At 36.8% G+C, this 15,687-nt stretch overlaps 1 protein-coding gene across 2 annotated transcripts in view; it reads right to left on the minus strand.

Moving 5' to 3' along the window:
• LOC144438144 (hepatocyte growth factor receptor-like) overlaps window positions 1-8,933 on the minus strand; it is a 17,893-nt gene extending 8,960 nt beyond the window's left edge. For both annotated transcript variants that reach the window (XM_078127181.1, XM_078127176.1), the window contains exons 1-9: window positions 8,538-8,933; window positions 7,471-7,659; window positions 7,121-7,282; window positions 6,705-6,814; window positions 3,751-3,886; window positions 1,911-2,107; window positions 1,461-1,593; window positions 1,105-1,241; window positions 464-637 (exon numbers count right to left, since the gene is read on the minus strand). In XM_078127181.1, coding sequence (XP_077983307.1) covers window positions 464-637; window positions 1,105-1,241; window positions 1,461-1,593; window positions 1,911-2,107; window positions 3,751-3,886; window positions 6,705-6,814; window positions 7,121-7,282; window positions 7,471-7,659; window positions 8,538-8,831 — 1,532 coding nt within the window. In that variant the 5' untranslated portion in view covers window positions 8,832-8,933. The remainder of the gene's footprint in view (window positions 1-463; window positions 638-1,104; window positions 1,242-1,460; window positions 1,594-1,910; window positions 2,108-3,750; window positions 3,887-6,704; window positions 6,815-7,120; window positions 7,283-7,470; window positions 7,660-8,537) is intronic.
• Between the last annotated feature and the right edge of the window lie 6,754 nt (window positions 8,934-15,687).

The following is a 15,687-nucleotide window of genomic DNA, read 5'->3' on the forward strand; positions in this document are numbered from 1 at the left end:
TCACATATCATTATTGTTTTTATGTGTTGTCAGTAGTAGTAATGTATACCTTTAAAGTTACTGTCATTCTAATATTTGCATATTGGCTAGATAAACTGTGAATCGAGACGTGCATAACGTAATGCTATTTATGTATACATTTGAAATTCTCCCTGACTGTGATATGCCGTTTACGTATTAACTATACGGCAATGTTTACGCAACAAATACCATGCTCAAAATGCATGTTCCTGTAACACATTAGTACACATTATATGTTGAAATTCCTAATTTATCAAGCCTCACATTCATACAAGCAATTGTTCGAAATATTTCTCAACCCCTCCCCCTCGTCTGTCGTAAATTCTGCCAATTAAAAATTATGCAAAATTATGGCCACCACATTATTGTATACCTATACCCAACAAATGTTATTTGTAAACATTTACTTACAATTATGGCCTCCACATTACTGTATACCTACCCAACAAATGTCCTCAATGGATAGATAAGTTCAATGAACGGGTCTTCTGTGTATGTATATCGTCGAATCGATTCCACTGTGTACAGTCCCTCGTATGTGATAGTCACGCGTGAATCCATGGGATTAGGTACGCTTCCCGTGATACAAAACAGACGCTCATTGGTGGAATAGGCCCTTAATGAGACACAGCACAAACATTGAGTAACTGTTATGTGTATGACTTAGCTTAGCGGTGGAAGAAAACAGTAGCAAATCTCTTTCTTTTGTATATGTGTATGTATGTGTACATCTATGGATAATTTAACTATAAAAATCCGATCGGTGTACTTGCATATGTATCAGACTATTAAAGTTCATTCTATATAGTATATGCCAGTGTCACATTAAAGGACCCATTGTCAATCCCGTGTCAGTGTCTCGACACTTCCCAACGTGTACCTGTGAGCGTGTTACATGGTGAAAGTCAACTAGCATAATGAGCATCACATTAAGCAGACCCCTATTTACATGCAGATTTGGCCTTTATCCATCATTTATATGTCTCGTTCATCGTTAAAAGCACAGATATTAAACAGTGCTTTATATATAGTGGAGAAACGTCAAATCGGGCGAAAGTAAGAATTGCCGCTGTAGTCTGTTACCTGCGTAGTTGACAAAGTACCCCGGCAATGGTGATGTTGATAGAGTTGCCAGTGAGCAAATGTTCACCGGTTATTTCCAACAGTGTTCCACCAGACTCTGGGCCTTTTGTCGGCATGAAGTTTCCAAACACGGGAGTCTGTAGAGAGCCAGGATAAGATGGAAATGTGTAAATGGTACATACAGCTACATATAAATAACATTAACCCCCTCCTATTCATGTACATGTATATCTGAATGTGCTACACTAATTGATAAGTTAAGTGTCTGCGACAATGGAAATCTCGTTCACAGTGCCCTGAATACAGATATCAAAATATAATATCCATCAATTTCTAATGTCTCATTATCTACTCACCGTAATTTTGAACTTATCCGTCGAATTAAGCCAAAGTTGGGCATCGTGTAAGAAATGGTTGACTGATACTGATACGACAGTTTCATATTTCTCCAGTGATTTCGGTACCCGACACCGAAATAAGTAACTGTAACTGGCATAACACAAACAAGACCGTTAGTATAGTACACACACTGCTACTCAACTATCCCTAATCCACATTTTTCTGGTATCATGTAATACTCTATCATTGTATCTTCTATTTCTGGCAATTATAACCTAAATATTATCTACACGTGGATACACACAGACACCCACACACACACACACAAACATACACACAAACATACATACATACATACATACATACATACATACATACATACACACACACACACACACACACACACACACACACACACACACACTCATTGCTATACGGCCATAAAGGGCGTTATCCTTGATATTTACCCGTAGTTAGATGGTGTCGAACCAAACTCTATATCATCGTAACCATCCTCGTAATCAAGAAGCTCCACATCATCACATCGCATATCACCTATGTATATCAGTACAGGGGGTTCCAGATACCTCGGTAATGACTTGTCACAAGTGATATTTACAGTAAGTTCTGTTGAACTCGAGAGTAATCCGGCACCTGGGGAAAACTATAGCAGAACAAGATGAGAGATGAGATTTGATTTGAAAGACAATTCATACTCTAAATGCAATAGAGATATTCAAATGGCACAATCTGAGTTTATAAACTGTTTTAACTATTAAGTGAAAAATATTAAGTTCACATAGAATATAATTCTAGTATTATAGTCATGTCGATGAATGTCTTCGGTGACATTAACATTTGTTTTCTGGCATTGTTGCAGCAGTTGATGACTATGTAGTAGGAATTCTTCAACATTACAGTATACTATTCACGAAAGTCATCGAATGTTACTCTATTACGCCCACGTCATTGAACACAGTGGCCGAGGTTCTGTCAACAGCAAATTTGGAGGTACGTTTGACTATGTCGCAAACATGACCCCCAAAACACGTAAACACCAAATTTATGCCCCTTTAAGAATTATGTGGGTACAGCTTCCGACGAACTCTTAACTTTCTCGAAATGACCACAAGCTTGTACAAATAAAGCCTAAATGCCTCCATGGCATAAACCATTTTCTGTTTCATAATGTTCCTACGTGACATTCACACCCAGATATGATGTTTGCTATGTCTGAAACCAAGTTACTACCATTACTATAACTACAGTGACCTGACGGTATATAAGTGCACGATTAATGAACCATTATTGTCTTAAGATTAACAAATTATTTAATGAATTGATTTTGATACTTGAAAATAATTAAATTTTCACATAATTTTTAGCTCCCGTATGGGAGCTGATGTCGTGGCGCTGTCTGTCTGTCTGTCTGTCTGTGCAGAAATTTTGTTAAACTAATACCTCAAAAAGTACTGAAGCAAATGTTCTGCAATTTACTATGTGGCATTATCAGGCTGTAACCTAGTGCTGATTAGTTTTTGGTGGGAGTGGCGTGCATTATTAAAGATAATTTGCATAATTAATGATTTTATAACATGGCCTATACATGCAAAACGGTTGCACCAAATTCAATGAAACTTGCTACATCTACGGATCATATAAAGATTTAAAAGCATTTAAAGTTGTTAACTTGTGTCAAGTTAATTAAGGGCTAATTTGCATAATTAATTAATGTTTGTAACTCAGGTTATGGATCTTAAAGGGCTTTATCAAAATTGATGAAACTTGCCACAGATATTGATCATACAGTGATATGATAGTTCTTAATGAAATTTAGTGCGGTCAATTAATTGCTCATTTACATAATTAACTATCTTTGGCAATTAGGACCTCTACCAAGAAAAACTGCACCAAAGTTGATGAAACCTGCTAAAGATATTGACCGAGCAAAGATATGATGGTATCGAGTCAATTAATCGTTAATTTGCATATTTGATGTACTTTTGCAATAAGGAATATATATATCTCTGTTCGGGAGCATTTTCAGTTCATCTCTGGTATTGTAAGTTGTCTTATTCCCTGAATTCATTGTGTTGTCTAACTTTGTATTATTTTGTGATTTTGGCATCCCACTCCTGCCCCTGTGACATTGGTTAGTGTTAGGAATAGGATCAAATCACTGCTGACAATCATACAGAGTATCAGTTGTTAGGCAAATGGATAAACACTTAGTTATGTTAAAACATTCAAGAAATGGGAAATGATGACATATAGTAACGTGTTCCAAAAATATGCATATGGTCTCACCTGAACCCAATATTCACCAACAAGATCGATGTATACACATACAGGACTAATTGCAGCTCGCCCATCTTCTGGATTAAAGAGGGACGCATCTTGCTGTAACCATTCACCGCTCGAACAGAGTGCCTCCAGTGTACACCTAGATACAGTCATACAGTCGAGACAGCGTGGATGAAATAAGGAAACACGTGTACAATAAATTAAAGATTATTACAATCACCAACATTTCGAAAGATTGGAAGCCAAACAATATATTAAAACTGCACTCGCTAAACAGGAACAGTTTTATGAAAGTGTTTTGTCAGATAAAACAACACACTCATAATATCCTACATCCTGCCTGAATACTATTGAATCACCTGTGCCTGAACTTTTTTTGTAGCTGTATACCTGATATGGTACGACAAAACAAATCAAATTGATTTTGGGGTCCGCATCCGAAAATCAGCGCCCTCAACGGCGATCACGATTTCAACCTGTTAATGCACTATTTACGGATAAGATCGACCGCTGATTAACATCATAACATGCAAAATGTCTAATTATTGGTATGTTAACAATTTTCAGTGAACAGAGCATGGTTGTGATAAAAAATGATATTACAGTTACAAACTAGTGCAGTTTTAACATAGCGACATATTACTAGGTTTCACTCATGACTTAAATGTGTCTCTACATATTGATCATTAAGTAACATCTGCAATGTTTTTTATGAGTAATTCACCAATTTTTAGTGAATGTATCTTTGGTTACCCGATGAAAAAAACCGCACCAATGGCGTTGTACCACAACTATAATAGTTAATGCAGCATTGAAAAAAATTATCAACTTCTCTGACCATCAATTTTTATTTTTGCAGTATATGTATATAATCTCAATGTTGCTGTGGACGTGGACTAGTCGCTAGGCACATATATAGTCATTTGCTGAAAGTTTACACATCCAGCCCTGTTGTTACCTTTGCCATATTCACCACAATTTCACCGTTGTTATGGGCGTGGGTTTGTTGCTAGGCATATGTGTGTTTACTTTTTTGATGTTTTATCCAGTAGTCTAACCATCCCTGTTGTTATCTTTGCAATATAGACAATCATTTGGCAGTTGCTATGGATTTTGCCTTGCTGATACACAAACACACACACACACACACACACACACACACACACACATATATATATATATATATATATATATATATATATATATATATATATATATATATATATATATATATATATATATATATTTTTTTTTTTTTCACTTGTCTAGTAATCTTTTTGTCACACAGAATTACACACCACAATTTGGTTCTTGCTATGGGTGTGGTCTTGTTTCTAGACATATGTATGTTCACTTTCTTGTAATTTATCCAGTTGTCTAACTATCCCTGTTATCTTTGCAATATACACCATAATTTGGTTGTTCTATGAGTGTGGTGGTGTTGCTAGGTATATATATTGCCATTCTTTGTACCATCTATTCACTTGTCTATTATATGTAATCCATGTTATTATCTTGCAATACACATCATCATTTGGCTGTTGCTATGGGCGTTGACTTGGGCATATTTGTGTAGATTTTTGAATGTATATTCACTTGCCTACCTATGTTATCTTTGTAATTTATACCATCATTTGGCTGTTGCTAAGGTTGTAGTTGAAGGGTCAATTGTGTCAAAATATTTGAATAATATCTGCAGAATAACACGTACAGAAACATTCCCGCCAAATTTCAGCCCAATTCACCAGGTACTTTACAAACTATAAGTTTTTGACCAAAAACTAGATTTTTTAGACCAAATTTGCATATCACTTATGGAATAATCATGTCATGAACAATTCTTCATTTACACATCCCTAAGAACATTTCCACCAAAGTCCATACCAATCTGCACAGTGGTTTTTGAGTTTAAGTTTTTTGGCCAAATCTTTTCTCCAAATCACGTGTGATGCGATCATTTTGCTTTGAACAAATTCTCAATTAGACACCCAAACAAATGTCCCCCATCAAATACCAAAGTCGGTCTGGCTGATTTTGACATTATGTTGTTAAGACAGACAGACAGACAGACAGACAGACAGACAGACAGACAGACAGACAGACAGACAGACAGACAGACAGACAGACAAACAGACATTGACTAACAAACACTTTACCATGCCTATTGTATACTGAACCTCAGTCCAGTTATGCTAACTGAATGCCTGTGGTAAGGGTAGTCTTGCAATTTCATGATTTATGCAAGAAATTTAGTGCTACATCTGTGATTTTTTCAAGTCCCAGTGAAAGTTAGTTGTCAAAAATGTTGTTCAAATGGCAGGAAAGCTTGCCATCCTCGACTGCACTCGGCTTTCGGGATCCGCTACATACCCAGATATGTTTCCACGGCAAATAATAAACGAAATTGAAACCCGCATAACATTACTATTACGCATCAGAAAGTTTACATACTTCATGGTATGCATTGTAACAGTTGAACAACTTTAATACAGTGAAGTGATATGGTATTATTGTCCTACATCGTCCCTTGGTAAAGTGTATACATTCTCGTTTCGATCGAGATTGACAGACCCACCATTAATAACGAAATTCCTCATTAATATTCATGGTATTTATACCAAAACCTAATTAGTTCTTGCCATTACTCAACGCGACAGAACACATGTGCCAAATTTCGTTTGAATTGAGCCAGCCGTTTTGGAGAAAACGATGACACAGACAGACACACACATGAACACACACAGACACACACACGTATGTACACATACACAGACTTTCACTGCCTAATACATCTCTTCCTTATGGAAGAAAAATGACAAAGTTGCAAGCATGTATATGGGCATACGGATTCCAACCTGCCTGAATACTTCAATGTGACTTTACGTGCGTTTACACGTGTCCTGATGAAGCTTTACAAAATAATCAAAAAGATTGATACACGTATATCTATTAGGTACCTTTTTTCTTGAAGACACCATCCACAATAGGGGTCGAACACACAGGAGGAGCAGTCTAAATTTACAGTACAGTTTGACGAAAGGTGTTTCGTCACTTCTGTCGATCGTCCCTAGAATCAATCGTTTTACAATGTCATTAACAAGTTATTCTGTAATAGGTCATTTCGACGTCAGAAACACCCTGGTTCCTTGATAGTTAAAGTCTCACTTGTAGGCGTTTAAAACCTTCAATTGGTGATGCTCTCGTGATTGCCACGTTGTTTAGACTGTAAAAATGTTATCAGACAGTGGGAGTAACATCCAATACATGTAATATGTTTCAAACGATGAACAATCAATTATGTATGTATGTATGTATGTATGTATGTATGTATGTATGTATGTGTGTATGTATGTATGTGAATCAATTGACTTACCTCTGGTAAGACGCGTGTAAGTGTGTCCCGTGTTGAGACTCCCTCCAATGTGAAGTTGTGTATGCTGTCTGGATGTAGTAATAATTGTTTGTTGATTCGTGGACAAAATGGCGTATAATCATTCAATTGCGGTACACTGGCAGGACTTGATGAAATTACCCTCTAATAAAAACAAAAATATAACCTACGATTTAAAAAAAAGTATTTATGAATAAGAAATCAATTCAAATTAAGTAGGTTTAAACAAGGTGAACAAGGTGACTTTTACGTCTTCTGTTCAGGAATCGAAAACAAAATCAGGCACACTTAAACACTACTAATTGATTGTCTGCAATCCATTATGCATTTACCTGTCTGAAGAAGTGTTCGCCATCACTGTAACTTATAATTGAGTGCTTCCCAGTTGTGATGACTTCGGCAATCCTTGCTCGGTTGATGTACATCACAGCTTTACCAACTAGGGGAATGGTTCCAGCCAAAGGTAACGCCGGCAAATCACCAGGTATTCCGCAAACTGCATCACTAGCTGGTACTTGCTCCTACAAGTAAAAAAAAACGATTGAAATGGGTGACATCATTCCCAGTGTGGGTCATGTTATATCGAAACAACCGTGTATCAATCTCATTACTATCGATAAATTTAATTAAACCACGGCGTAATCATCGGAGTAGTAAGTATTACATCGTCGTAAACCACAGCCTCTTTTATGGCACCGTCCAATACCGTCAAGAGGTACATTTACGTGTTGCGTCAACATAAAAGTTGTATTCTGGCTTGCAAGAATGCCTATTTAACAAGAATTTGAACTGCCGTTGACACTGAACATTGTCTAAATCTAATATGCTTCAAGTCATTTCCTAAAACCGGGCAGCCATGTTTGTGGCCAACATCATCCATTGATAGTGGATTGATCAAACATATCTTTATCAAACTACATGCTATCACAGATCAAATATAAGTAATGATGTAAGTGATATTATAGTACGTTGACGACTTCATATTTAAGAAATATGTCATAGTTTAGCACAATTTAGGATATCAAATTCTGACTATAAATTACACCGTGTTGCTTTTCGTCATGAGTAATGTTTACAGGGCAATCTTTCCAATCCGCTGTATTTGTTTGTCTCTATATCAGTGTGTGCCTCTTAGTGTCTGTGTCAGTCAGTCAGTCTGTCTGTCTGTCTGTCTGTCTGTCTGACTCTCTCTCTCTCTCTGTCTGACTCTCTCTCTCTCTCTCTCTCTCTCTCTCTCTCTCTCTCTCTCTCTCTCTCTCTCGTGGTGAATCAAGCTGTTATTTCGCATGTTACACAAAAGTTCTGCAATATCTAGATGTTCACAATTACTCAAAATGTTACTTTGAAATGTACACATAACTTTACTTTGCATTGGAGATAATATTTCAATTAGACTCACATTTCGTGGACAGGGAACGTGTTTGGTTTCTGGGGATGCAACCGTCAGGTTTCCACCATCAAGACATCGTTGTATGTTATGTTGAAAAGCTGCCTCGACACTGGTCATTGGTACAACACAAAGAATGGCCGATGACATAATATAGTAGAGAACATCTTCACTTTCTGTGTATTCAAGACTTTCCGCCATACTTTGACTAGCTTGTGTCATCTGTGCCCACGTTACAACACTGCTTGGGATGACGTCATTTACCCGAGAAATAAGTCCCTGTCGACATTGTAATGGTATTTCCATGTACGATTTAAATTCACTATCTGACAGACATACACGGGAAATACGTGCTATGGGTCTAGAATTCGATTCATACGTACCAATGAAGTATCCGAACCCATTGTGACTGAATCCATACACAGTGGCGTCTGACGTATTTACGACTGTGTTTGTGTACGTTGACAAATACAGTGCCGATGACCCCTCCTTGGATTCGGGTGATGATAGTAATTCCAAATAGCTATCAGTTGTGGACATGGTATTTCTACTCGCAAATCTTGGTGTTTCGCAAATACGAGACTCAACGAATTCAGGAGTAGTTGCTATGTATAGAATGTTCTCGTTTTCACTAGAAAAGAAGGCTGCAACGTCTGTACTCGTTGGGGTACACGCATTTCTATTCCAAATGCTTGACACAATGCAGGTAGAAGAAGTCTTTTCTTTTACGGTGAGAGTGGCCAAGTCATAGGGGTAACACTTCCCATTGTCATAAACCTTATCACCACACAGAATGATCTCATTTTGATTGTAGTCGATTATCATAAACTTAATAGCACGGTCAATTTGTATGGAAATCAGTACCTCTAGGTTTTCATTAGAAAGTTTATATACGATTGAACTTCCCTTTCGATCTACATCTTCAGCCGTTAAATAAATGTCACCGGTATTTTTATCGATAACTGAGTACAGCATCTCACCTGGCACATATGTATTTGTGACGACTGTCTGTGACATACAAACCGAAAAGATCCCGAATAACAGAAATATATACGTTGACTCCATTTCAAGGCGCGAAAAGGTGGCATGTACAAATGTAAACTCTCTTGTGTACCGTTGCTACGATTGGAAGTAAACGATCACATCGGGTGTCCAACATAAAGCATCTAGAATATGAAGAAGTGAACGAATACTTAAGAAAACATGAAAACATGTAGTGAAATACATGTATCTGTATCTGTCTAATACTGCAGAGTAACTCAAAAATTGAGCAGTAATCCTGCAGGTGCGCAGTCTCTAGTCATAATGAGTTGGTATTTCTGATAAACCAGATTAAATTGATCTAAATTTGTGCAAGTTACAATGTTACCAGGTAAGTGGTTCCAGTCAATAATAGTTCGTGGGATGAAGGAATGTTTGAAAGTGTCTGTTTTACATGCTTGTATCAGTAAAGTTTTTGAATGTGATTTCCTGGGTGCACGACGGTTGAATTTAATATTGGGTTTCAGCAGGGATTGCAACTAGGTCATTTATGATTCTAAACATGAGCTGAAGTCGTTGTTCTCTTCTTTAGCGCCACTGTATGTATGTATGTATGTATGTATGTATGTATGTATGTATGTATGTATGTATGTATGTATGTATGTATGTATGTATGTATGTATGTATGTATGTATGTATGTATGTATGTATGTATGCATGTGTGTATGCATGTGTGTGTTTGTACGTACGTACGTCTGTCTGCATGCCCACACGCACGTACGTAGTACATACATACATACATACATACATACGTACGTACGTACGTACGTACATACATACATACATACATGTATGTTTCTGTATATTACAGCTTGTATTTTAGGTTCGTTACGTTCATTCAAGTTAACTTGTCTATAATGTCTAAATAAGGAGAACTCAACAGAAACCTTGTTACAAACACACACATACATAAATAAGTAAACAAACAAACAAACAAACAAACAAACAAGTAAGCAAGCAAATGGATAAATAAAAATACATCGGTAAATGAAATATTTTAACCTCACGGATAACTATCTGTAAACATGTACATATGTATATACGGTAGGTAGTATATATAGAAACGCATGTAGTATATTATTTCAATAGCATACAGGCCGGCAAATACAGGTTTATAGATAGGTATCCATGAGCTAAGATGATATTTCATTTACCCACGCATATTTTATCTCTTTGTTCGTTTGTTTGTTTGTTTGCTTTTTTGTTTGTAACACAAATTCTGGACTCCCTATGGAGTCTGGTAGGGGAGATACAGTCTTAAATTTATTAAGACTCCTCCGTGTAGTTATAGTAGTAACAGCAAACTACATCTTGTAAAGGCAGCTAAGAACGATGGGTTCATTCTCTGTTATTTCCAGTGTCCCTCAAGTATTGACTGAATACAAAAAGAAAATTCTTTGGCCCTTGAACTGACCATTTCCCAACACAGCTTATGTTATGAGATGTTTGTAATGTTTACCTTATTCCACTCAGTGGCAGTATTTGATAGCAATTACTCGGAACGTTGTTGTAGAGACTCAATCTGATTAAAATCTGATGTGGTAAAAGCGGCTAGATGCCTTTATTTACCTCTATATGTACATCATTTTGTGTCGTTTGTTTTGTTCCGAGTGATCCGTGGGAGGGCGGCGATCACTAGGAGCAAAACAAACTACAGAAAACGATGGAAATAGAGGTAAATAAAGGCATCTAGCCGCTTTCACCACATCAGATTTTAATCAGATTAAGTCAGACTCTGTGTATATAATAACGTGGCGGTGTGGTTACTCACATTCACAAATCGCTAGTTGTTTCAGACGACGGTCCCCACCAGTTTAAGAATATAACACGTCACTTTCCGGGTGAACTTTAATCAACAGTACATTTAGCTAAGTTATAACATATGACAAGCATTCAGTGATCAATCTCCAAATACAGGCTCCCAAATATGACAGTGTCTATTCCGTTTCGATAATGACCTCTTTTAACCTATACTCCGGGAAACACATCGCTATTCCGGAATTCGGAGTTCCTCTATCTATATCTATACACCCACATTGCCTCGAAGTCACTCCAACGTGACCATGCATGGTACGCATCATTTGTTGAAAGGATAAGCCTTATGCTACTCTTTTTATATGACCAATGCCAGTGATATATGAGTTAGGCAAGTTACTCAATGTTTTAGATATTTCGTAAACATCCACTTCAAATTCTGATGTGAGGTTAAAGTGTATCTTGTAGGTCGGCGAGGTCACCTACAGTTACTCAGTCTTTCGTTAATATCATGGTATTATATGTACTTCAGCAAAAGAATGCCTTACCGGGGCATTAACAAATAGTGGACAGAATCAAGAATGAGAAAAGGTCGTACTGGCTATTTATGGAATGTTAACACATTCCCAGGTGGTAGAATTTATCGATTTAAAACGTGACACATTTGAGATTTATTGACAAGTCAAATGTTAGGTCGTGGTATTTTATGATACAGGCTTTGTCATCAAAATGGCATAACCACTGGTTGGATGAAATTTGGAACGCATTTCTCACAAAGCAATCTCAAAATATGGTTTGTGCACATTTGTCAGTTATGATAATTGATATGCATATTCAGTATCGAAACTACTTCTTAAAGGCCATGGTTTAAATACAATGCACCAGGTTCTCACATTTGTTATCCCATCAGTGCAGCCAAGCGGATATACATGTAGAAGATCATTCTTATTTTCGAAAGAATGTATGTATGTATGTATGTATGTATGTATGTATGTATGTATGTATGTGTATGTATGTATGTATGTATGTATGCATGTATGCATGTATGTATGTATGTATGTATGTATGTATGTATGTATGTATGTGTGTGTATTTATGTATGTGTGTGTGTGTGTACAATGCAATGGGTACTGACGTAACAAGTCAGCAGATGTGTCGACTAATATACGCGCTTATACATACGTACACGAACTACAAGTACTTGCAGCCATTACTACATATCAAAACTATTCTCCAGAAAAAAAAATAAAATAAAAATAAATGCTCGTTGCTTGATCAATAGCCAGTAAATGAAGCTACAAATTGGTCATAAGACTCTCTACACTACTGCTTGTGTTCTTTGAGAATAATGAATACCGAATGACTATAGTTGATGAAGTAAATGTGAATGTGAATGTAAGTGAATAAAAATTAAGTTGACTACGTGAAAGCAAAAAAGATTTGTGTTTACAATAAAATGCCTTCAGAAAATAGGTAAGTAGGCAGGTACATGTAGGCATTTGGCCTAAAAAGTTTTCACTGCCGACCCTCAACTTTTTCTGATGAGAAAGAGAGTCAGATAGACAGACAGACAGACAGACAGACACAGACAGACAGAGAGACAGACAAACAAACAGACAGACAGACAGACAGACAGACAGACAGACAGACAGACAGACAGACAGACAGACAGACAGACAGACAGAGAACAAAATAATAAAATGGCGAAAATTGTGTGAAGTCTGGTGAGAAATAGTGATATTTAATTATGTTCGGGACGCCATCGCTATCAGACCGGACCTAAACTGTGACATGAGAACTGTCCTATTATGGTGTTGGCATCGGACGTACGTAAAGACACTGGTATTGAGGTACGGAATTTAAAAAGACAATATAAAACCGCTCTTTCAATCTGTAATGGCTGTAGATCTGATGGATGGAAAGAAACCAATAACACAGAGACCATTTTGAAAACAATGGTAAACAACTATCTGAACTAAACACTCACACATGAGAAAAATATTTAAAAAATGAAATAAACAATCTACCTACCCAACCTATTCTAAAATTGAGCGTAACCGGAACCACACAATTTTTTGCTTGGCCTAACTACCTGAACTAGAGTCACATATGGAGAAAAAAATATATATATAATAAAATATCTACCCACCCCAAATATTAAAGAAGATTTTTTTAACTGCTGTGATCCACAGACGAGAATCGTTATGTGTCGTCAGAACTTCATAAATTTTGTCATGACAGTCTTAGTATTATGTGACAAATAAATGAGTCCGTATTGTTAAAGTTTTGATTTCCTAAATTATTCTGATTTAGTCTTGCTTATAAATATGATAGGTGTTTGTACAAAGTGGCGATTTTTTTGCATTTACTGTATTTCTAACAATGCTTTTAGAATGATTGACTGTGGCTTGTTTCATCACAATGGTTTCACCAACACATCTGTGTATGTCTTGGTACCAGACTGTGTATGTGGTGCTATTGTGTCGTCACTCAGTGGGGATGGCTGGTCAGCATTGATAAGGATATCATCCAATTACTTCTAATGTTGTTTTGTTCATAAAAAACGTATGTGTATAGGGGCGTGTAATATTTCATAGATTGTTGTTTTCCTGGTCTACAGACTAAATATAACCTTTTGACTACATATTCCTATCTGTAAGGAGAAAAGAGAAGGGCAGACATCTTCTTTCATTAACCTTTCAAATATGAACAAAACATGCACATTTGCTTAACAAAAACATACCTGCATAAAGAATAGGTGCCAAATAAAGATATACACTATCACTGGGGAAAATGCTTTTGTAATGAGAAAAATGGACCTATTACAATAAGCAAGAGCTGTATAAAATCCTCTGCATGTCAGAGGCAAGTCAAGTGATTTAACCGTCAACTTTTCACTGCTGATTGGCTGAGAAAGAGGTGTTGGCTGATGACGATAGATGACTGCTGCATTTCAAAATCAGAAAGAAGCACATCCCATCACTAAGCCTGGCACCATGGATCACAAAAAGTTCTCCACAGCTTCCTGGCGAGTCTATGTGTACAAATTCGAATACAACTGCATTTTTATTGTGTCAAACTGTCAATCTATGTATACTGGAATTGATTTCACTTTTGGGGGCTCATAAAGTAGTGACTGTTTCCAGGGGCTTTCTTTACATAGGCATAGTTTCAAACAGTCAATCAGCAACGAGTTGATTATTCAAGACGTACAGAGGAGTTTATACAGGATCGTGACTCGATGTCCTCCCTTCTCTTTTTTCCTTACAGTTAGGAATGTACAGTCAAAAGATTGTTATATTTAGTCTGTAGACCTGGAAAACATCATCAACAGCTGACTGGAAAACAACAGTCTATTAAATATTACACATTTTATTACAAATATTATGACTCAGTGGGGATGGTTGGTCAGCATCGATAAGGATATCATATCCAATTACTTCTAATGTTGTCTTGCTTATAAAAAACGTATGTGTGCCCAGTAAACTGTCCAAGCAATTACGAATTCTGTAGTAATGAAGTACAAATGTCCTTATTAAACCATCTCCCCTCCATTGTCTATGATTAAACTAACATAACACACTGATGATAGTCTGCGTGTAATCATTGTCCTGGTCACAATTTGTAATGGTTGGATGGTTAATAAATAAATAAATGGTTGATAAATAAATAGTGATGTACACTCAGGTTTAATTTGTCACTGAGGCTGTTTTCACAGTATGAATTGATGATGCATGCTCTTCTCTGCCAATAGATTGTTACCACATAAACAGTTAACATCCGAGGGATATTTACGTTTTCTAAAATGTCATTCAAATATAAACATATCATACATAGTGGACTGTTTATAACGTGCATGATATATTTTATCAGTAAACATATATACTATGCCATTTACAGGCAAAGGACTAGATGGCTTGCAAATTATGTTTACAACGACTTCGTGAGGCAGATTTATGGCATACCGTGGGCTTTACATGTGATTCAACTATTGAACGGTCGTACTCCATTCAGCTGTAGCCAATGCCAATCCAATCAAACTGTCACCGTTACGTCATAAATCATGGGCCTGCTTACGGATTCACCGTCCTTGCTCCAGCCGAAATTTAGGTTTTGGTTTGCGAGCATGAAATATAAAATCAATTCCATAATGGGAGATACCTCCATGCATATATCGATTGCATATTTCAGAATACAACGACAACCCACAAGCGATTGTTGCCTATAGCTCGTTTAATATTCTGTTACAGAAAACATTGACGCAACTGCTTCTTCATTGTATTGTGTCACCCTTCTCTTATAACACTGAATAAATACCACAATGGTCAGATCGTCCTGCTTGCAGAGTGGGGACTCGATTCTGACA

Source organism: Glandiceps talaboti, chromosome 1 (assembly GCF_964340395.1).
Source record: "Glandiceps talaboti chromosome 1, keGlaTala1.1, whole genome shotgun sequence".
Lineage (NCBI taxonomy): Eukaryota > Metazoa > Hemichordata > Enteropneusta > Spengelidae > Glandiceps > Glandiceps talaboti.